This window comes from Pocillopora damicornis, chromosome 11 (assembly GCF_964200805.1).
Source record: "Pocillopora damicornis chromosome 11, jaPocDami1.2, whole genome shotgun sequence".
Classification (NCBI taxonomy): domain Eukaryota; kingdom Metazoa; phylum Cnidaria; class Anthozoa; order Scleractinia; family Pocilloporidae; genus Pocillopora; species Pocillopora damicornis.
The window spans coordinates 1,500,262-1,523,831 of NC_142680.1; the positions used below are offsets into that span (position 1 = coordinate 1,500,262).

The following is a 23,570-nucleotide window of genomic DNA, read 5'->3' on the forward strand; positions in this document are numbered from 1 at the left end:
TGACCATTTTGTAAAAGCGTAGCTCCAAGTCCAGTGTCCGAGGCGTCGCATTGAAGTACAGTCTCTTTGGTGGGATCAAAGTATCGGAGGACAGGTGCTTGGGAAGCTGCTTCTTTGATCTTCTTAAAGGCGCTCTCATGGACGTCGCTCCAGTGCCATTCTGCATCCTTGCGCGTTAGCTGTCGAAGAGGTTCGCAAATGTCTGCCAGCTTTTTTAAGAATCTCGTCAGGTAATTCGCTAGACCAACAAGCCGCTGTACACCTTTCACATCTGTTGGTCGCCTCATGCCTTTGATGGCGTCTATTTTGGATGGGTCTGGTTTTAGCCCATCTCTTGTTAACACATGACCAACGTAGGGGATTTCTGTCATCTTCAACTTGAACTTCTCCTTGTTCAGTTTCACTCCCTTTTCGCGGCACCTTTCAAGTAGAGTTATGAGTTTTTTGTCGTGATCTTTCACTGCTTCTTGCACAGTGTCACCTTCACCCGAGATGAGGATGTCGTCTGCAACTGTGCGCACACCGGGAAGGCCTTCGATGGCTTGATCCAAACGATGTTGGAAATATTCCGGTGCGGGTGATATGCCAAATGGCATCTTCAGCCACCGGTACCGACCAAATGGAGTGCCAAACGTTGTTAGATAGCTTGAATCTTCATCTAACTCGACATGCCAAAACCCGTTTTTAACGTCACACACACTGAAGACTTTAGCTTTTGACAAGTCCGGCAGGAGATCGTCGATAACCGGAAGAGGGTAGTGGCTGCGTTTCAAAGCTTTATTTAGTGGCTGAGGGTCGATACACACGCGAAGCTTGCCGTTGGGCTTCTTAACAAGTACCAAGCTTGAGACCCAATCTGTTGGAGTGTCAACTGCTTTTATAACACCAAGTTCTTCGAGACGAGTGAGCTCTTGCTTTAACTTGGGTTTCATTGCCACTGGAATCCTTCTAACAGGCTGTTTCACTGGTTCAATGGTTGTGTCCAACTCTAAGTGAAGTTTCTTCTCAAATTTTCCTTCTCCAGTGAAAACGTCATGGAAATCTGCTGCTATTTGTTCCATCGTTAGGCCCATTGCTTCAGTCTTTTCTTGTACCAATGAGATATTCTCGTAACGCACTTTGATTAATTTCATTTTCTGCACCGTTTTGGAACCCAACAGTGGCGTGCAGTCGTTATTGACAACAACAAACTCTGTTTCGCATTCTTCATCAACCTTGGGATTTACCAGATTAACACGACATTTACCGATGGTTTCCATTTTCGATCCGTTAAACATGCTGAGGACTTGTTTCGAATGCGCGATCGGGCACTCGTTCGGTAAATCGTTTTTGCTTATCACATTACAGGTGGCGCCACTGTCGACTTGAAAACGAACGGGATGACCTTTGATCTCCATTGTTGCGAAGATTTTCGATTTGATGGGTTGACTACTGACACTTTTGACACTTTGTTCTTCCAGATTTTCGGATGAAATCGTGAAGCAGTACTCTTCATCGCTCGAATCCTGCGAAGTTTTTGCGTCTCGCACTCGGTGAATCCGTTCTTTTCTTCGTTGTCGCCCACCACGTTTCTGTTTACATAGCTTGGCGAAGTGATTTGTTTTGCCGCATTTCGCACATTCTTTTCCGAACGCTGGGCATTTATCTCTTGATCTCTCGTGTTTTCTGCCGCAGTATTTGCAATTAACTAACTTAGGACTGGCGTCTTTGCCGTCTTTTTTCTCTTTGTGGTTGAGTGCGTTGACTTCTTCTCTTCCACTCATGACTTTCATTTGCGATGCAGTTGTTTCGGCTGATCGACATACATCGATACACTTCTGAAGATTTAATTTGGGCTCTTGTAGTAATTTCTTCCTAGTTCCCGTGTCACAAATTCCACAGACGATCCTATCACGAATTAATTCGTCGGTGAGCGGACCAAAAATGCACGTTTTCGCGAGAGTTTTGAGCGCTGTGAGATACGTGTCAAATGATTCGCCGCTTTCTTGTTTTCTATTATTGAAGCAGTATCGCTCGTAAATGACATTTGTTTGGCCAATGCAATGCCTCTCCATCAACTCCAGAACTGTATTCATTACGTTCTTGTCTTCTTCATTTTCGAACGGAAGACCATTGTAGACTTCGAGGGCTTCGGTTCCAATGCAGGTAATGAAAGTAGCTACACGGTATTTATCTTCTTGCTGGTTGAGACGTGAGGCGATTTCGAACGAATCCCACACTTGCTTCCACTTCTTCCAGTTTTCTGAAATATTTCCTGCCAAATTCAATCGCGACGGAATTGGTAAATTGCTTTGTATTCCATAGCATGGCGTCGGCGCTTGAACACTCGCTGAATCTTGAGGTGGTGTAGTAGTCATCGTGTCGAAGAGGCTACACTCCTGGTACCATGTTTCGTTCTAGCATAAACACACGATTTCTAGGTAACGAACAGTCTTTATTTGTAAACTAAGTGCGTTCTCATGTAGATATATGTGATCTAAAACCTTTTGCGATTAGATAACATCGACCGCTGTATCATGTGTCACCTGAGGTGCACGTGATCTCCGAGTGTGCTCTCGTTACACACGCTATTCTCGTTTTCCCATTGAACCACAATAAAAGCTCTCTTTAGAAATGTTATATTAAGCAAAACAGTTGAGAAAAGCGATCAACCGATCCAAAGTACATTCAAAGATGAGCGCCAAATGGAGCCTTCTTTGTTTCCGATCACGGGCATGATCACGTGGATCTTTTAGGACTTGTAATTGGCTAGCAAAGTGAATCCGCTGGCTTGCCGATTGCAGTGTTAAGAGAAGCGCCTAACTTTATTCTGACTTCTCCGACCGGTTCTCTGCGTCTAGAAGATGGAGAGCTTGGTGATACAAATAAAGATGTGAGCTCACTCTATGTAGAAATAATCGAAAAGAATCGATCGTATTACAAATGCACGATTTGTGGCCGAAAGTTGTCGAGGAAACAAAGACTCGAAACTCACTTGAGTTGTGTTAATGGCCAAGGTGAGAAATAACACAAGCCAATCACAGTTTTGAATGCGACTACAAATCGTCTTTTACCCTCATACTTATAAAAGAAGGATACCACATTCGGAAGTATAAGAGATACATAGATGATCCCAGTGTACCAGTACCTAAATCTACAAAGCTTGACCGTAGCAAGCGTTCAGCAACACGTTCCAACACCGCCATCTCGATTCCTCAGTCAGTCGTTTCCAATGAACTTAAAGCAGTATTGACAACAGAGTAGAGTGCGTCTTACAAAGGAGAAACATTTGTACAAGAGACAGGAGTAGCTATATGCAATTACAGAGGTGCGTTGGAACTCTGGTCCACAAATAGTTATGCACTGCCCGAAGTATAAAACAATCTTGTTGATAGCTGACAGACAGAGAAGAACAACAAGTAAACTTAAGAGCTGTTATTATTGAAGTGTGACTATCACTTTTCATTTTTATATAAAGAAGGACTTGTAATTTGCACCAAAAATAAAAAGATGTAATATTTTTTTGGGAGATCCAGTGATTGGGACATTTAAGAAATTAAGTTATGAAAGGAAACTTGGTTGGTACTTCTCACTACTAACAAGTCTTGTTGACAAATATTTTCAGATCAGAGTTTCAAATAAAGTAAATTGAACATTGACTACCTTTGTCTTGTCTGCATGCCAAATGTTTGCAAAGTGTGTGGATGATCCACAAGTATTGGAACATATACAAAACATTTTTGTAAGAGTTCCAATACTTGTGGATCATCCACACACTTTGCAAACATTTGGCATGCAGACAGGACAGAGGTAGTCAATGTTCCCCTTTTCTTACAAAAATGTTTTGTAAGAATAAAAACAGCAAAACAAATTACAGCAATTAGTCATGAAAATAGAGCAAAAAACTGAAAAAAAAAAGCAGCAACAACAATCATGAAAAAAGAAAGATTAATTAGGTGTTGAATTTGTTTGTCTAAGGCATGAAATTTCTACTAAAAGTATTGTCAACAAAAAGTCTCTGACAGCGTTTGAGGCAACTGAGCTTGACTGTTCCAAGGTTTTCTAACAAAGGCAACCAGTAATGTAGGTTAGGGAAGTAAGATAACAATGTAATTATTGTTAATTATTGTGGAAGTTGGCAATTTCCATTTAACATAACTGACAGCTGGTTCATGAGAAAATCCATATTAATGTCAAGATTTACTAAAACTTAGTTTGAGTAATAAATTTCATGATCTTTAAGTTATAAACATGTACATGTATGTATATCTCTTGGTAAGTTTTGTATAGCATACCTTTTATTGAGCCAAAGTTTTAAGCCTCTGAAATTACTCTTTTTCTTAAAACCTTCACATTCAAGGTATTGAGAATTTCTTAGAATTTATGTGGACCTCAGGGTATTAAAATTGCCTCAAATAAAGCTGAGAATTCCTAGTAATTCCTAGGGATTCCAAGTCCTCACAAAACTGGAGTCTTCCTTTCCCAGAAATTCCCAGTAATTCCAAGCTTTTTAAATCAGAGTTAATTTGCATAGTTGGGAATTTTTGAGAATTCCTAGGAATTCCTAGGAATTTTTAGGAATTCCTAGGAATTCCCAGAAATTCCCAGAAAACTGGGAATTCGGTTTGCAAGGGTCATTTGCATAATTGGGAATTTTTGAGAATTCCTAGGAATTCCTAGGAATTTTTAGGAATTCCTAGGAATTCCCAGAAATTCCCAGAAAACTGGGAATTCGGTTTGCAAGGGTCATTTGCATAATTGGGAATTTTTGAGAATTCCTAGGAATTCCTAGGAATTCCCAGAAAACTGGGAATTCAGTTCGCAAGGGATGTCTTCACAAATGTGAGGTGTTGTAAGCGAGATGGTACCTAAAAACGTGATACCATGGATTGTGTACGTTTTCGATCCACTTGTCCGAATAACTGATGGATTAGCCGTCGTATGTGGAACACTTTAATTTTAGTATTGTGGAATTTCGTTCAGTTGAAATGCTTATTAATCCACGCATGAGAAATGTGTTTCAAATTTAGCAGGTAATTTAGTGTTAACAACTGAGTTGAAAACGTAAATTAGCCACCGTAAAGGGTAAAAAAGCTGACGTTTCGAGCGTTAGCCCTTCGTCAGAGCGATTAGATCTGACGAAGGGCTAACACTCGAAACGTCAGCTTTTTTTACCCTTTACGGTGGCTAATTTACGTTTTCAACCCAGTTGTTAATACTAAATTACCTGCTATACTTTCCCACCGACGCAGCACCACAGTTTCTTTAGAAACTTACCCCTTTATTTATCTGTTTCAAATTTAAATTTGCATCTCATTTTAGACATACCCTGAGCTGTATCCTCCCCCTTGCGAAGGTAAAATGGAAGCAATGGAACCCTCCTTCGCTTCCCTCCTGTTCCCTTGCCTCCGTTTCATCTTTGAAGTTTTTGCTCGGTTTTTTTTTTAGGTGATAAATCTCTGACTTACACTAACAAACATAATTCCTAGATTGCTTTCAAACCAAAATATCTAGAATAAACCATCATATCAAAAATTGTGATTAGATCCCTTTACAGGAATGAAAGACCCAACCTTGTTCCTAGGGTCCTTTCTCTCTTCCTACCTTAACCCTTTAACCCCTAAGGGTGACTAGCATCTAAATTCTCCTTACAATATCACCCCTGAATCACACATTAAGGTAATGAGAATGAAGAAAATGACCACCAGCGAAAGAAGCTCTTGGTCGTTAAACAAATTCTCCTTGTTAGAACCTAGGAAATGTATAGAGAACAGCATGGAGAATGTGCTTACTGATGTTAGGGTGTAAAGGGTGTTTAATGCCTGTTTTATGTTGTTAAGTGTATTAAATGCACACCTTTCACATTGCTGATTTGAGTTACTTTGGATTGAATTCGTAAACATCAGCTCTGGGAACTTGTCTGAAATCATGTAATAACTTTTTAAAATGATTCAGCCTCTATGGATGTTAGTGTCCAACCACTCCATAAATATAGTGATATGTCTCCTAGTTTTAGAATTCTATTATGTCATTGGGTTGGTTGGTATAAAACAGATTCCCAGTTTCTTGTTGACCTAAAACAGGCTGAAAAGGGTTTTTTTTCTCTCCTGGGGAGTTGGGGAATTTGAATCTTGTCTGGGTGGGATAAGGAATTTGAACCAGAACCATTTAGTCTTTCCAGCAAAGTAGACATGTTTTATTAATATGGAGGTATTTTAACAGTATGAAGTTTTCAAAAGTGTAAATAATTGGGGGGGGGGGGGGGTTGTTAGGAGGGTGGACAGGATGTTGAAACTTCAAATTGATCAATGCATTACTGACTTTGCTGCAGTTCAAAATCATAGACAAGCATGAGATAGATAGATAGATAGATAGATAGATAGATAGATAGATAGATAGATAGGTGACCTTTATTTATAAACGATAATATTTTAAGCTGCAATCTTGTGGGGTTGTGTGAAGAGAAAAGAAAAACTAAATTTTATAGAAAGATAATCTGAATTTGAAAATAGAAAATGGTATATATCATAACTTCAGAGTATTAAGAAAATTGGTATGTGTAAGGTGAACATTAGAAGCAGAAAGTTTTTTTTTTTTCATATATTGAGACTTGAGTGTCCAACTTCTTATTCATAGTAGCAAACAGTGTTCCTTACCACAGCACTGTGATATCTAGGCGAGTCTTTTATGTATCTTGTTTGGAACCAGGGTACTATTAGAAAGGTCATGTCCCCTCAGAGAGAAACCATTTGAATAACATTTAAGGGTGTCATAGCTTTTGTGAGAAACAGGCCAAGGAATATTCAGTTTGATTTTCTGTCACAAGTGTGGAAGAGAATTGGAGAATAATGAGTAATGACACACTAAAGAGAGGTAGATACTTCAGCAGATGAGAAATTTGCTATAGAGCATTGCTTTAAAAGAGGATTTTGACCATCATCTGTGTTTTGGTAAAATATCATGGTATTTCTATCAAAGTGAATACTTTGAAAAGAAGGCTTGGTCAGTATATAGGTTACAACCCAGGTAAAAATATAAGGTGGGATCCCGCCAATCCCACCTGGGATCCCGCCAATCCCACCTGGGATCCCGCCAATCCCACCTGGGATCCCATGTGTGTCCCAGGTGGGATCCCGGGTGGGATTATGGAACATCCCGCATGGGATCCCGGGTGGGATTATGGAATATCCCGCATGGGATCCCACCTGGGATTATGGAACATCCCGCATGGGATCCCGGGTGGGATTATGGAACATCCCGGGTGGGATTATGGATCATCCCGGGTGGGATTATGGAACATCCCGCATGGGATCCCACCTGGGATTATGGAACATCCCGCATGGGATCCCACCTGGGATTATGGAACATCCCACATGGGATCCCACCTGGCATTATGGAACATCCCGCATGGGATCCCACATGGGATCCTGCCAATTGAAGTTGGGATCCCGCCTTAAATTCCTAATAGCATCCCACCTGGGAAAGCACATCCCGGGCAGGATTAAACCTAGAATCCCACCAATCCGTCTTAGGATCCTGCCTCAAATTTCAGATAGTTTCCCACCTGGGAAATCATATCCCAGGCGGGATTGCATCTGGGATCCTGCCAATCCCAGTTTAGACCCTGCATAAAATTACAGATGGCTTCCCACTTTCAGAAAAATCCTTTGAGGGATCCTGTTTATCACTGGAGACCACAGATTTATGAAATGTACTGGATAGGATATCTTAAAATTAAGAGGATAAAATTTTCTAGGTGAGCTATAGACCCCATCAATCCACTGAGGGTCCAAAACTTTCCAACTAGCTATAGAACATACTGACACCTCCAATGGGATCCCATTGTCTTACCAAGCTATTGATCATAAATGATTCAAACAGTACATGAATACACAGACTATATGTGATAAAGATCTCATAATTTATTTGCAATGAACCAGCATGTGTTTGACTTGTTTCATTAACAAATTTCTTAACCGAACATTCTTAAAGAATAACAGCAAAACTCAGCATATTACTTTTTCTTCATCATTTAAGCAGACCATCTACAGTGTAATAAGGCTCAACGTTTAAAAAAATTGGCTGTTGTGTATCAAAGAATAAAAGAAAGACAAAACCTCAATAATTCATGTTATCAAAATTTTGACAAAGGTACTGATTGAAAGTCTGCTCTCTCTTCATTCGAATTTTTCAAAGCAAAGCAAGGTCAGAATGTTCCCAAATGTGACTAAAGTAATCTTGAAACCTTACTCATAGATTTATTTCATTGTAAAGTGTAAGCTTAGGAAACTGCAGTATGCAAGCGACCAATTCGATTCTCAGAATTATTTGAGTTTCAGTTGCGCTGAGTGTTAGGTAAGATTAATTCAAGCCGTTATTTCTATTCTTTGATAAGATTTTGATCACGTAACGAATATGGCAATTTGTACTCACCACAAACTTCTAAAAATCCTAGCTTTAAATGGCCACTCGATCGTTGTTTGAACCAGTCGATATGTCAACTGTTAATTGTCGCTTCTTTTAAGTTCACGGCGCCAACGACTTTCTTTTCATTTAAAACACTCACGCTGTTCTCGTTTTCCCATTAAACCACAATAAAATCAATCTTTAGAAGTGTTATATTACGCAAAACAATTGAGAAAAGAAACAACTTCAAGCAAGAGCGGTTAACCGATGAAAAGTACATTCAAAGATGAGCGCCAAATAGAGTTTTCTTTGTTTCCGATTACGGGCATGATCACGTGGACCTTTTAGCAAAGAGAATCCGCTGGCTTGACCCATTGCAGTCTCAAGAGAAGCGCGCAACATTATTCTGTCTCTTCTGACCGGTTCTCCTCTCTTAGATGGTGGATACCTTGGATTCATGTTTTGATGATGACATAAATAATGATGTGAATTCACTCTATGTAGAAATAATCGACAAGAATCGAACAAGAATGCACGATTTGTGGCCGAAAGTTTTCGAGGAAAGAAAGACTCGAAACCCACTTGAGTTATGTTCACGGCGAAGGTGAGAAACAACACAAGCCAATAACATTAGGAAGTATAAGAGATACCTAGATGATCACAGTGTACCAATACCCAAATCAACAAGGCTTGACCACAACAAGCGTTCAGCAACACGTTTCAACACAGTTAGCCATCTCGATTCCTCAGTCGGTCTTTTTAGTGAACTAGCAGTGGTGCCAACAGAGTCAAGTGCGTCTCATAACGGAGAAAACATTTGCACGAGAGACAGAAGCAACTACATGCGATTACAGAGGTGCATTGGAATTCTCGTCTGCAAATGGTTATGCACAGTCCGAAGCGTTACCGAGCTTGGAAAGGGGTGGAGAGAACGAAGATACAAGGTTGTCATTTTATACTACAAGTACAATTTTATACCAGACCTACAAGGTATAGAAAAATTTTGTTGATCTCTGACACAGAGAAGAACAACAAGTAAACTTTAGAGCTGTTATTATTGAACTGTGACTTGTACTTTTCATTTGTATGTAAAGAAGGAATTGTATTTTGCACCAAAAATATAAAGAAGTAATATTTTTTAGGAGGTCCAGTGATTGGGACATTTAAGAAATTAAGTTATGAAAAGAAACTCGGTTTGTACTTCTCACTACTAACAAGTCTTGTTTTAAAAATATTTTCAGATCAGAGTTTCAAATAAAGCAAATTGAAGAAGTCATTTAAAAGGTGTATTTTCTCAAAGGGAACAGTGACCACCTCTGTCTTGTCTGCATGCCAAATATTTGCGGAGTGTGTGGATGATCCATAAGTATTGGAACTCTCACAAAAACGTTTTGTAAGAATAAAAACAGCAAAACAATATTTTCGTAGCCGGGATAAAGAATCCCAGGTGGGATATGTAAATCCCGACCAGGATCCCGGGTAGAATGCATAAGTCCCACCTAGGATCCCGGGTGGGATGCAGGAATCCCGCATTAAATGCGGGATCCCAGGTGGGATCAAATTTTCATCCCAGGTGGGAAAGGTGGGATCCCACCACCTAAGGCGGGATCCCGCCATTCCCACCTGGGATCCTGGGTGGGATTGCCGGGATCCCGCCTATATCCCACCTGACATTTTACCTGGGAAGGAAGAACTCAAGTTCATTCAGAGTATTGCTAAACCCTTTAACTCCCAGAAGTGATTAACTTGTAACTTCTCCCAATATAATGCATATATTATCCAGCAAACAGGTAATGAGAATACTCAATCTCATCAGGTAGAAACTGTTGTTATGATCTAACACCAAATTCTTGTCACTAATTTGCAAGGAAATGTGTAGTTGCCACAGGGAAGAATTAATAATCAGATGTTGGAAGTTAAATGGTTAAATTACAATGTAGTACCTTTAAGGATCATTTCTGTTAATGAATTTCATCCACAGGTCAAAATGAACTTATTTAATGATTATTAAATGATCTTATTTAAATGGCTCTCTATCCTTGATCTCTGACTTTTGTAACATGCCTTTCCAAATGCAGAATAGGTGATGTATTTAAACATTATATTCTTTCTTTTATTGTTTTCTATCTGTTTAGGATGTATGAAGAGGGTGGTGGTCAGATGACTTGCTATTGGTATGTTCTGATATCATTAAAACTGTTGTCAATTGTCTGTTTTTGAGAGGAAATAATTCATTGTACATTGCCTACTTTAAGGTACATTTTCAATACCAAATTAAAGTGGGACTGGACACTAAATTCAGTAAAGTTGTCTCAAACCATTAAAAGAAATATTTACAGACACATTAGTTGGAATGACTTGAAATTGTTACATGGGATATATGATTCTACTTATAATCTGAGGGAAAACTTTTATTTTGCTCAGTGCCATGGAATTTGTGGAATTTCATGGAATTAGGGGGTGTGTTTCAAAAGCCATTTTGGAGAAAAAACTTCTCTAAATCTAGGCCAATTTTTAATACTACTCAAAATGGTTTGGCACATGCACAAAGATGATGGTGATAAAAATTTTTCAGAGCAGTCTGCCAAGTAATATTCAATTTTGACAATTTTATGATCCCATACCTTCTCATTTTGAAAATTTTCACTGGCTTGCTTATGGTTGCAATGCATTCCAAAAATTGGAAATATCATCAAAACTCTTAGAATAAAAGGCTAAAAAAAAGTATGTTTGTATTTTTGTTGCTTGGAAATTGTAAGTAGTCAGCTGCAATAGAGCTCTTTCCTGAGTTCAATTTATGATAAGATAGCACTTTGTTTTTCATTATCAGGTTGTTACTTACTAGGAAAAGGATGTGTCAGAAATGTCATCTGAAGGAAATACCTCATGAACAGCAAACACCATTAGAACAGGATCTTATCTCTATTTGCTGCAAGATTTGTCCTTGGGAAAAAAACTTCTCATTTTGAAAATGGGCCATTTTCCAATTGTCACATTTTGCAAATAGGCAACTTGAACCATGATCCTAAATATGTGAGAAAATGAAGGCTTACTAAAAAGGTCAAGTTAGCCTCCAGTACTGCCTTAGGTGGTCTCAACAACACTCCTAGAGGAAATAGAAAGCTCAAATAGACTTATTGAACTCACATTTTGTATTGTTTTTTTCCAGCATAATTTTTCAAAATTAAAAGCTTCCTGTGATGTCAAGGCTACAAAAGGTAGTAAAAGGAATCTAACTCTATTGCAAATACCAACCTTTGATTTTGACCAAAAAAAATTCATTTATTGCCCTATTTTTCCACTTAAATGTCTCAAATGAAACTACATGTTCCAATTTTAAAGTGAGTTGAAGAGGAAGACCCTCTAAGGATAATTTTCACTTTCCTTGTAACTGTAATGGTTGTTATCAGTGACAGTGACAGTATAGATCTCTAAAGCAACTTATCATTTTCCTGGTTTAAATTGTCTCAATCTACATGTATCTGACTTTTTGGCATAGGATAAAACTCAACTGCAAGTTTACAAAAGAATTGACATTTCATATCGGGTGGACATCCATTATTGTGATTTATTATTGTTTTACAGTTTAGACGGTTAAGAATATATAAAGGTCATATATTTTGAACTGAGGATAAAGACATGAATGAAAGTGATCTTTGCAGTGATGTGCACTACTTAGGCAGTAGTGAAAATAAGGCCTGAAAAAAATTCAGGCCTGTACGGGATTTGAACCCATGACCTCTGCGATACCGGTGCAGCACTCTACCAACTGAGCTAACAAGCCAACTGGGAGCTGGTCATGATGGTGGTTCTAAATAAACCCGTGAAGTGATGAATAGACGGTTAAGAATATATGAAGGTCATATATTTTGAACTGCGGATAAAGACATGAATGAAAGTGATCTTCGCAGTGATGTGCACTACTTAGGCAGTAGTGAAAATAATCAGGTCATGGGTTCAAATCCCGTACAGGCCTGAATTTTTTTCAGGCCTTATTTTCACTACTGCCTAAGTAGTGCACATCACTGCGAAGATCACTTTCATTCATGTCTTTATCCGCAGTTCAAAATATATGACCTTCATATATTCTTAACCGTCTATTCATCACTTCACGGGTTTATTTAGAACCACCATCATGACCAGCTCCCAGTTGGCTTGTTAGCTCAGTTGGTAGAGTGCTGCACTGGTATCGCAGAGGTCATGGGTTCAAATCCCGTACAGGCCTGAATTTTTTTCAGGCCTTATTTTCACTACTGCCTAAGTAGTGCACATCACTGCGAAGATCACTTTCATTCATGTCTTTATCTGCAGTTCAAAATATATGACCTTCATATATTCTTAACCGTCTATTCATCACTTCACGGGTTTATTTAGAACCACCATCATGACCAGCTCCCAGTTGGCTTGTTAGCTCAGTTGGTAGAGTGCTGCACCGGTATCGCAGAGGTCATGGGTTCAAATCCCGTACAGGCCTGAATTTTTTCAGGCCTTATTTTCACTACTGCCTAAGTAGTGCACATCACTGCAAAGAACACTTTCATTCATGTCTTTATCCGCAGTTCAAAATATATGACCTTCATATATTCTTAACCGTCTATTCATCACTTCACGGGTTTATTTAGAACCACCATCATGGCCAGCTCCCAGTTGGCTTGTTAGCTCAGTTGGTAGAGCGCTGCACCGGTATCGCAGAGGTCATGGGTTCAAATCCCGTACAGGCCTGAATTTTTTTTTCAGGCCTTATTTTCACTACTGCCTAAGTAGTGCACATCACTGCGAAGATCACTTTCATTCACGTTTTACAGTTTATTGTCAATACCATTCTTGTTTTGTTGTTGTAGGATTCCACCATTCCTAGTGTAGCCTCTACTTCACAGGAAGACCAGGAAAGTAGGACACTGAAAGTCACTTTGCTAAGTAGTGAGTGGAGATCATCAACTGATGGGGACTTGTCAACTATCAACCGAGAGCTGGCCATCCAGTTAGCTAAACACCCGAATGTGGATGTTAGTATCTTGCTTCCAAAGTATAGTGGAGAGGACAGGAGCTGTGCTGAAAGTCACAATGTGAAGCTCATTGAAGCAGATACAGTTCCTGGTGTAGAGCCTGTTCTTTGCCTGTCATTTCCTCCAATAAACCATACAATGGACTGTGTCATTGGTCATGGAGTTCACCTTGGCCGACCAGCTGCACTCATTAAGAAAAATCCAATTTTCAGTCATTGCAAATGGATCCAAGTTGTTCATTCTGCTCCTGAAGAGGATGGAATGTACAAAAACATTTCAGAAAGTGAAAAAATGCATGAGACAGAAATCCAACTCTGTAAAATGGCTGATCAAGTTATCACAATTGGACCCAAGCTGGCAGAAGCTTACAAGCGTTACCTTCGTCCAGTTAAACAAGAGGAAAATGTTTTTGACCTTACTCCAAGCATTTTCTCTGAATTTTTGGAAGTAGAGCAAGCCACTGAAGAAAGAAGAACATTCTGTATTCTTGTTATTGGAAGTGGTGACAGTTGTGAAGATTTCAATGTCAAAGGGTATGACATAACCGCCAAAGCAATTGCTGAGTTGAAAGATGAAACCTACCAACTCAAGTTTGTCTATGCAGCTGGAGGAAAAGGAGATATTGTAGCAGAAAAGTTGCTCCACCATGGCATTAGGCGTAATCAGCTTATTGTTCGCAGCATTGATGATAGCAGAGAAGTGCTGGCTGACTTATTCTGTGAAGTGGATCTTGCAATAATGCCATCCAGGACAGAAGGTTTTGGAATAACAGCTCTGAAAGCATTATCTGCCGGTCTGCCTGTACTTGTCAGTGGTAATTCAGGACTTGGAGAAGCTCTGAGGAAAGTGCCTTTAGGCTCACAGAGTGTGGTAGACTCTGAAGATCCTAATGACTGGGCCAGAGAAATCAAGCGTGTCCGACAGAAAGAGAGAGATGTACGACTTTCAGAGTCAAGATTGCTACGTGAAGAGTACTCGAAGAAGTATAGCTGGGAGGAGCCTTGTAAGAGTCTTGTGATAATGATGAAGAACCTCGTCTTTGGTAAATTTACTTCAATTTACATTTTTTAGCCTTAACTTGTCTAATAAAGGTTAAACCAGGTACTGGTATACTGGTAAGAAGTTGAATCAATCTAGTGTCGACTTAGACCTATGATAACCATAAAATTTTTTATAAACCAGTATCAAACTAATAGTCAAAAATGGTAAACACTCAGGAAAGGTAAACTTAATTGTTATGTAATAATCTTACCCACAAGATTGGGAACAGTGTTGCAAAGTTTTGAAATATGTACTTGGTAAAGTGCATTTGCATGGGAAATACTTTCTGTAGTTATTTTACTCAAGACATAAAGCAGATTCTGTTGAAAGTTGAACAAGGATGGTCAACTTGGTTGGTGTCTTTTTTTTAGATTTACTTAGATTTAAAAAAAAAAAGAGAAGGATGCAAATAACAGAGTCAGAGTTTCATGCCAAGGTTTTTGTGTGAATGATGCTTAAAACAGGCAAATCCTTGTAGGGTAATTTAGTAGGATCAACTGAGTGGATGATGTAAGAATGGCCACTGTAAAGAGTTTAAAAGCTGCGTTTTGAACTTTTGCTCTTTGTCAGAACTTTTAAATGAAGTTCACGTATACTCAATATACCTTTGTTGTAACCTTAAGCTTTAAGAACTGTTGTTCCCTCTGCTCCCAAATACTCAATCCTCAATCCATGTAGTTCTTTCTGTTTTCTTCTTAACCCATATGCCATGCTTTTGTCAGCAACCGGTCATGTACATGTATGAGAATAAAGCAATGATCAATAAGTTGTTTTTCTTTTAGGTGGGAGTGAACAAGTCATCTGTAATCTTCAACAGTGCCAACAGAATGCAGGTAGATGTAAGATCAGCAGCAACACAGACCGACTCTCAGACTTAAAGGAGATTGCTTCAGGAAAAGGCTATAGAATTTCTGACAATGTAGGGTCAGGAAATTGTATGTTCTATACCTTGTCAGAACAACTGGAGACTGTCAAAGGAGTTAAGATCAATCATTTTGAATTAAGGCAGTTCTTAGTTCAGTATCTAAGAGAGCACCCAAAAAATGTGAGTATTTGGTAGAGTACATGTAATTTCTAGAACAGATAATACAAATGCTACTTCTGCTCTGCATTCAAGTTAAATGTTGGGAATTATTATTATTATTAGAACATTGTCAAGGCTTTGATCAGGAGAAAAATCAGTGTGTGTGATACATGAAGTTGAAGTTGACACGATTAAAAAGGACAACATGTCTTTGTATCACTACAGTGTCTTTATTGCTGTGTTATTTTAGAACAACTGTGAGAAATATGATGCAGATGAATTTGTTTATAATCATGCATTCATTTAAATTGATCCTTTTTTGCAATTATTTTAAAGATTAGATATGTTAGTTGTAAAAATTACTCTATCCAGAGTACACAGAGAGTACTCTGAAGGACTATTGAGCCAAGCAGTGAAAGGGTCTTGTATTTGTCTTTGAACACTTTTAAAGTTCATATTTATTATATGAAAATGTTACAATATTGAGTCATTACTAGACTAGTTGCTCTATTACTATTAACATCACATGTTATCTTGTCGGACTTCTTGAAGGTGCATGGAACAGATCTGTTTCACTTTGTGGATGGACACGCAACATGGGGTGATTACTTAACAGACATGGCACAAGATGGCACTTGGGGTGATTATGTGATTCTCTGGGCTGCAGCAAACTGTTATCAAATAACCATTCATGTGATTAGTAGTCTTCCAGGCCATAGTGAGGTAATTATCGAGCCAGATTGTCCATTTGACCAAAGCAAGCATCTTGTACTTGGACATGTCCATGAAGTACACTATGTCAGCCTTCAGCCCTTGCAAGGTAAAGCTCAGAACATAACACTTTTAAAAACTGGCCTACTGTATCCGTGACTTTTGCAAACAGGATATTTTAAATATTATAATGGAGTGCATTCTACAAGTTTATTTTACTCCTATACAGCTCCAGGCTGTACAGGTATGAATTACCATTTCATAGAAGCTTGCAGAGCTGATTGTTTTGATTTATATGTGATGTGAACAGACCTCTGTAGCTTGTACATGTACTGTTTGTTTTGTTTACCCATTTCAGTTCTTGTGATATTTACTCTAGAGAACTTTTTCTTTCTTCTTTGGTCACGTTTTTTGTAAATATGGATTACTGTAGTAATCAATATATAAAATCTTAACTTTAGTAAGTTTATCAGGGCTTCTTTTACATAAGACATTCAGTATATTTTAATGATATATGTGGTTCCTCCACTACTACTACCACAATCATGATCTACTTGCCACTGCATGCTGTTTGCAATTGTTGTTAATCAGTACTATTTTGTTGCATGCAGGTTCTTCAGAAATTAGGGCAACTTTAGCAGGGAAGGATAAGCGAAAAGCATCCATCAGTGCAGATCAGCCTTGCAAGCGACTCAGGGAAGAGTTGACTAATCATGACTACTATGAAGGTAAATTGCTTACTCGTGAAAACAAAAAGTATTAATATGGGCTGGTACTTTGCATGCATTTCTGTCAATGCAGATCAGCCTTGCTAGTGACTCAGGGAAGAGTTGACTTATCATGACTACATTGAAGGTAAATTGCCAACTCATGAAAATAAAAGTCCTCTAAGAGGACACGTGGTTACCAATATTTCAAAAGACTTGTGTTTACAGTCAAAGTAAGGAAAGAATGAACAGCTAAAATGTCTCTGTAACATTCTTTGTGTAGTAACCAATCTGATGAAAGCAGCCCCCCCACCTCCTCCTCCTTTTATTTTACAAGAAATCAGATAGACAAAAATATGTTAAAGATTTTGTGAGACATTTTTGGTGATCACAGTAGTTGTAGCTTTCCATGTAAAGAAAATAACAAAGCCTAAAACAATTAACAAAGATATTGTTGGCTGGTGTAAATTTGATTTTGGTTCATGTCTGGCCCTTAGAAGAGCTAAAACAAATTTAATTCATCTACCACACAAATTACAATTAATTGCCAAAAAAACAAGCAAATTATTTCTTAATATGCTAGAATTAGTATCCAATGATTGTCAAAATATAAGATGATGAATGTTTTAGTTTTTTTTTCACTCAGCTAGTAAGAACTGGCAATTGCACTTGCTTGCCTTCTCAGCAATTATCTCTCAGTTGCCAGATTTAAGTAGACGATTTCCGACAGTTTTTACTTTACTGTGCCACTTTTTTGTTCTTACCACATTTTGACGTCATCTGTGATCTATTACTGAACAGATGCACGGCAACTTGGAATCTATTTGTTTTATATAATAAAGAATTAAAAAGAGTTTTAATGATGACGTCATCTATACGTCTGTCCTCCAATAGATCATAAGTGAGAACCAACCAGAATGCATGCATAACTGAGCTTATTATATAAATATATATTTTTAATCTTCATCTTATTGTATTGTACATATTCACGTAATTCAGTCGTTTTACTGTAAAGTGTTCTAAATAATAAACGATATGACATTACTTCTGCCCTTCTCATGTAGAGCTAACCTTGGTACTTTCCTTCACTTTCAAGGTAATGCTAGGCATTCCTTAAATAATCATGGTCAGGATCATTTTCCAGGAGCCACCCCAACACACAGAGAACTTGTCAGTCAGATAAGTGGTGCTCAGGGTAAGAAAGGAAACTTAAGTTCATAATTCGTTGTTCTTCATAACATGAATCTGATACTTTTTACAGTATCTTAGGTGGTTAAAAATGGTCTGTTTGTTACTTTCAAGAACCAGTTCTTTGACAAATTGTTGGAACCACAACTTTTTTTTCCCTTGAAAAGTCTTTAAACAAATTGCAAACTATATTTGATTGTGAAACTTTTTAAAATAGGGAACACTTTGATTTTATTCCAACTGTAAGTTTTGTACTTATGAATTACATTACAGTCAAGGACACATTACAAAACCTCAAAATCAAAATCTAGTTTGTAACTTTGCTCTTTTTATTTTAATTTTTTAATTCCTAACTGGTGTTTCCCTTGAAGCACAATATCATAATTCAATAAATATCTCAGGTGTTCTGAGGTTCACAAACATTCTTCTATCGTTTCTTTTTATCAAATTATAAATGGCATATCCATGTTCACATTTCTGAAAAGTTCTTAAAGTCTGTTTTGTTGGTTGAAACCTACCTTGAATCACTTAGACACCTCCACTTCCTCAGAGTAGGAAAGGAAAATTTGCTCATAATTGTTAAATTGCTATGATAAATTGGTTATTTTGACTAAAACTGATGTATGTTGCTAAAAAGGTCTTCCCAGTTAGTATGAGTTTACTCAGCAATTTTTAAGAGTCAGAGAAGTTAATTTTGCTTTGGTCAATATTGTGTAGACCATGAACTTGCTGTGTTAAGAAGACTGCTCAGTGCTGAGTATAACAGACGGTCTCTTTTGAAACCACTCTTTTGGCTGAACACCATCAAGCTTGTCCTTGACGATGTCTATACAAGATTGTCAATTGTTTCAAGGAGAAAAACAGACTTCACGTTGGAAGGTAATGAAGTGGGCATGTTTAACATCTTCAGAACTCTCAGTAAAGGTCAGGATGCCATGGTTCTTGTAGAGGGAAGCCCTGGGATTGGAAAGACAACTTTTTGCCTCAAAATCTCTCATGACTGGGCAAAAGGAACAATCCCAAATGAATCGTCTTTCCCATTGTTTGAACTTGTGCTGTTGCTGAAATGCAGAGACATCCATGGAGACATTTTAGAAGCTATTGTTGATCAGCTCCTCCCTGAAGATATGGACCAAAATGCTACGGAAAATTTAAAACATTACATCAAGGATATTCGTAACCAGGAAGGAGTTTTGATAATTTTGGATGGCCTGGATGAGCTTCCTAAAAAAGCGGAAAGTTATGTGGACAAGTTACTTCACAGGCGAATTTTACCATTTTGCTATGTCTTGGCTACCTCTCGCCAAGAGAAAGGAATTGAAGTGCGGCAGAATGTGGACTTTGATGTTCTTTTGCAAATCAAAGGGTTCACGGAAGCAGATTCGTATGATTACATCAGGAAGCACTTCAGACATTTGGGTCAAGATTATGAACCAAAGGGAGAACGGCTTATTAAGGCAATTCAGGATAATTCTTACTTACACGAACTTCCAAGCAATCCATTGAATCTTCTTCTCCTCTGTGTCGTGTTCGAATATTTTGAAGGAAAACTACCATCTTGTCGCACTGACCTCTATCAGATAATTGTCAATTGCCTTTTACAGAGATATTGTGCAAAGCACAATCTTAAGGTAGCCGCTGGTGCTGCCAATGATTCTGATGTTGTTAGTGACAAAGCTCTAATGAAGCACTTTGAAGAAAGTTTTCTAGTTCTTGGAGAGTTAGCTTGGAGATGCTTGAAAGAAGATCGATTTTCGTTTCGTGAGAAAGAGTTGGTAGAATTTGAATCTACACATGAGAGTCTTGCAGCTCGCTCACTTGGTCTTGTGTTCAAGGAAGCCAGCTTAAGGAAGATTAACCCACAGCATGAGTATTTCTTCTTTCACAAGACATTTCAAGAGTATCTGGCTGCATTTCATCTAGCACAAATGCTATTGAAACTAAAGATTGACTTTTTTTCTGAGTTACATTTGAACTTCTACGAGGATATGATAGAGAGCTACAGACAAGTGTTCATCTTTATGTCAGGTATTCTGGGTGAGGAAGCTTGTCTTCTTTTTGAACAGATTGGCAAGAAGTTAAAGGATCAAAACTGGGACTGGTGCAAGTGCTTTGAGAAAGAGGCCACTTTCTTTCATGAATGTTTCAGTGAGAGTAGAAATTATGAAGAAGTGGCAAAGGCACTTTTCTCCTTTATTCCATTTCCACAGACCATAACTATTGACTTCTCAAATGACGGAACAATTGATATTTTCATCATTTTGAATGCTTCCAAGGATTTTTCAGAGTTATTCCTTCCTGTTCATCTAGAGATATTAAATACCATGGGGGAACATTGGGTCATTCCGGAAGATGGCCAAGTACTAGATGATTTCCTATCATACTGCACAAGGCTACAAACACTTTCCTTTTCTGTTAGGTATTTGACAGAGGAGATTACAACTCTTTTGTGTAAAGTACTCAGAGTGGTCTCCACTGCATATTCCTTTACTCTTGAGTCAAGTTGTTCCATTTCCTCAGATGACGTTGTTGCCATCAGTGACAGCTTAGCTGCAAATAAGTCCTTGACGAGCGTAACTTTCAAAGTGTCCTGTGGGATGTTAAAGGATTGTGTCACCATACTTGACAAGGGACTATCTGCAGATACGCCACTGACATCCGTTGTATTCAAGATTTTTGGTTCATGGACAGAAACTGAAGCAGAACTTTTAAGAAAGATTTTATTGAACAGATCACTTACATCTCTAAGCCTTACTGTTGTTGAAGACATGTGTGATTCCTTAGCAACTTCTGTTAGTGAAGGACTTGTAGCAAATCCTTCTCTGAAGTCCCTTGCACTAATTGTTTGGGGAAAACTCAGCTACACTGGTTTGAGTTTGTTAAAAGAAGGCTTTCTTGGAAACAATTCTTTGGAGTGTCTGCAATTAAAAGTGTTTGGTGAGCTTCCTACAAATTGGGTGAATATTTGTGGGACTCTACAGTCTACAATGAAGTCAACTACGTCCTTTACAGTGTATCCAAATGTGACTGGCATGGTTGGAAATTCCCAAGTAGCTTTCCTTTGCCCTTTGCTGAAAGAAAACCTTTTAGCTTCAAAACTAAATTCATTAACTGTCAACATCTGGGGAGAGTTAGATTGCAGTGGAGCAACTGATCTCTGTAAACTTGTGAGAGCTTCATCGGTTTCATATGTCAATTTAAATTTGAACGGAAGAATAACTGATAGCGTTGCTGACTGTCTTTTCAGGCATTTTGACAAACTCAATACCCTGTCTAACTTGAGTATTGACATTCAAGGGGAGGTGATGGGAGACGGAAAGAACTCTCTTCAAAGGCTATCGTGCAACCAGGTATATTTATTTGCATTGAATGTTCATTCCTCAAATTCAGGCAACAAGATTTGCAGAGACATTTGTTTAACTGCAGATGATTCTTCATTGCATACACCAGTATTTACTAAAGTTAAGGATGGTTGCATAACAAAGCTTAGTGTGAACATAGACAACCCTGGCAGCATCAGTGAAGACTGGAAATGCAACCTCTTTGAGGGTTTGGCAAAAAATGAGTGTTTAACTGTGTTGAACATGTCATTGACTACGCCGAGCCTTACACTCAACAATTACAGTGATATGGGAGAAGCATGGACACGTATACTGGGTGATGGTTTGGGGAAAAACACGTCATTGACTATGCTGAGCCTTACAGTCAACAATTACAGTTACATGGGAGAAGTGTGGACACATGGACTGGGTGATGGTTTGGGGAAAAACACGCCATTGACTACGCTGAGCCTTACAGTCAACAATTACAGTGAAATGGGAGAAGTGTGGACACATGGACTGGGTGATGGTTTGGGGAAAAACACGTCATTGACTACGCTGAGCCTTACAGTCAACAATTACAGTGAAATGAGAGGAGTGAGGACACTTGGTCTGGGTGATGGTTTGGGGAAAAACACGTCATTGACTATGCTGAGCCTTACAGTCAACAATTACAGTGGCATGGAAGAAGTGTGGATAAGTGGACTGGGTGATGGTTTGGGGAAAAACACGTCATTGACTACGCTGAGCCTTACAGTCAACAATTACAATGGCATGGAAGAAGTGTGGATAAGTGGACTGGGTGATGGTTTGGGGAAAAACACGTCATTGACTACGCTGAGCCTTACAGTCAACAATTACAATGGCATGGAAGAAGTGTGGATAAGTGGACTGGGTGATGGTTTGGGGAAAAACATGTCATTGACTACGCTGAGCCTTACAGTCAACAATTACAGTTACATGATAGAAGAGTGGACACTTGCTCTGGGTGATGGTTTGGGGAAAAACACGTCATTGACTACGCTGAGCCTTACAGTCAACAATTACAATGAAATGATGGGAGGGTGGACACATGGACTGAGTGATGGTTTGGGGAAAAACACGTCATTGACTACGCTGAGCGTTACACTCAACAATTACAGTAACATGGGGGAAGTGTGGACATGTGGACTGGGTGATGGTTTGGGGAAAAACATGTCATTGACTACGCTGAGCCTTACAGTCAACAATTACAGTGAAATGAGAGGAGAGTGGACACTGGCTGATGGTCTGACAAAGAACACATCACTTGCTACCGTGAACCTTACACTCAATAACTGGAATACCTTGTATGAAGACTGGATACATGGACTGGTTGATGCTTTGGTAACAAACATGTCATCAACTGCAGTTAGCCTTGAAGTAAATATCTTTGGTGAAGGAAACGAGAAGTGTTAAGACATTTGGTAGATCAGTGTAAGTAGTTGAATCCACTTTGATAAATTAGTGGAGAGAGTTCATTCAGGTGTAAGAAGCAGGTGTAAAACCCAAGATCTCTCCCATAAGTTGTGAGTACATGGCCAAAGGGCATGAACAAAGGCCTGTAGGGTCTGAGCCCTTACGGGGGTCTGGGGGCATGCTCCCCTAGAAAATTTTTAAAAATTAGACCCTCGGAAATGCATTTTCCTGCACTCTAAGGCACATTTTTTTAACTCTCTCAATCAAAAAGTAATGAAAACAAAATAGGGCAAAAACAATTATTAGACATTGTTATATGAAAGTGTTGAAAAACATGGTGTTAAGTGTCAAGTGGCTTTGCCTTGTCTCAAAGTTGACAAGTTGTCATTTTTGCAGAATTCTGCATTGGTGGGTGTGAATTGATATATTCCTCTTATAACTGAGAACTACGGTCAAGTCGCAGACGGTTCAACTTGTCAACGCCAACTCGCCGACGTATAAAACTTCAATCCAACACAACTTATTAGAAGTTAAACATAAAGAAAAGTAAAAGATCTTTAGTAAAAACATTTTTTTCGCCAATGGCTACGAAAGCTTCAGACGCAAACGAGTTATTGTGTAGACTGTCATAATAAAAGATAATACTAAAGATCTTGTCAAGAAAGCCAAGTTTTTTAAAAAAAAATCTGACTGATTGACATGTTATATTTTTACAGTGTTGTTGTCACACAATAACGCTTGCATGTCTGAA

General features: G+C 38.6%; 2 protein-coding genes across 3 annotated transcripts in view; both read left to right on the forward strand.

The window, feature by feature from the left end:
• LOC149037003 (uncharacterized) overlaps positions 1-23,570 on the forward strand; it is an 81,396-nt gene that overhangs the window by 23,498 nt on the left and 34,328 nt on the right. The window lies entirely within an intron of this gene.
• Positions 1-23,570, forward strand: part of LOC113673000 (uncharacterized) — a 28,284-nt gene that overhangs the window by 3,139 nt on the left and 1,575 nt on the right. The window contains exons 2-9 of the mRNA XM_089188323.1: positions 10,521-10,559; positions 11,555-11,603; positions 13,227-14,433; positions 15,215-15,477; positions 16,009-16,276; positions 16,779-16,895; positions 17,971-18,069; positions 18,780-22,837. Of these exons, the coding sequence (XP_089044449.1) occupies positions 11,586-11,603; positions 13,227-14,433; positions 15,215-15,477; positions 16,009-16,276; positions 16,779-16,895; positions 17,971-18,069; positions 18,780-22,819 (6,012 nt within the window). The 5' untranslated portion in view covers positions 10,521-10,559; positions 11,555-11,585 and the 3' untranslated portion in view covers positions 22,820-22,837. The remainder of the gene's footprint in view (positions 1-10,520; positions 10,560-11,554; positions 11,604-13,226; positions 14,434-15,214; positions 15,478-16,008; positions 16,277-16,778; positions 16,896-17,970; positions 18,070-18,779; positions 22,838-23,570) is intronic.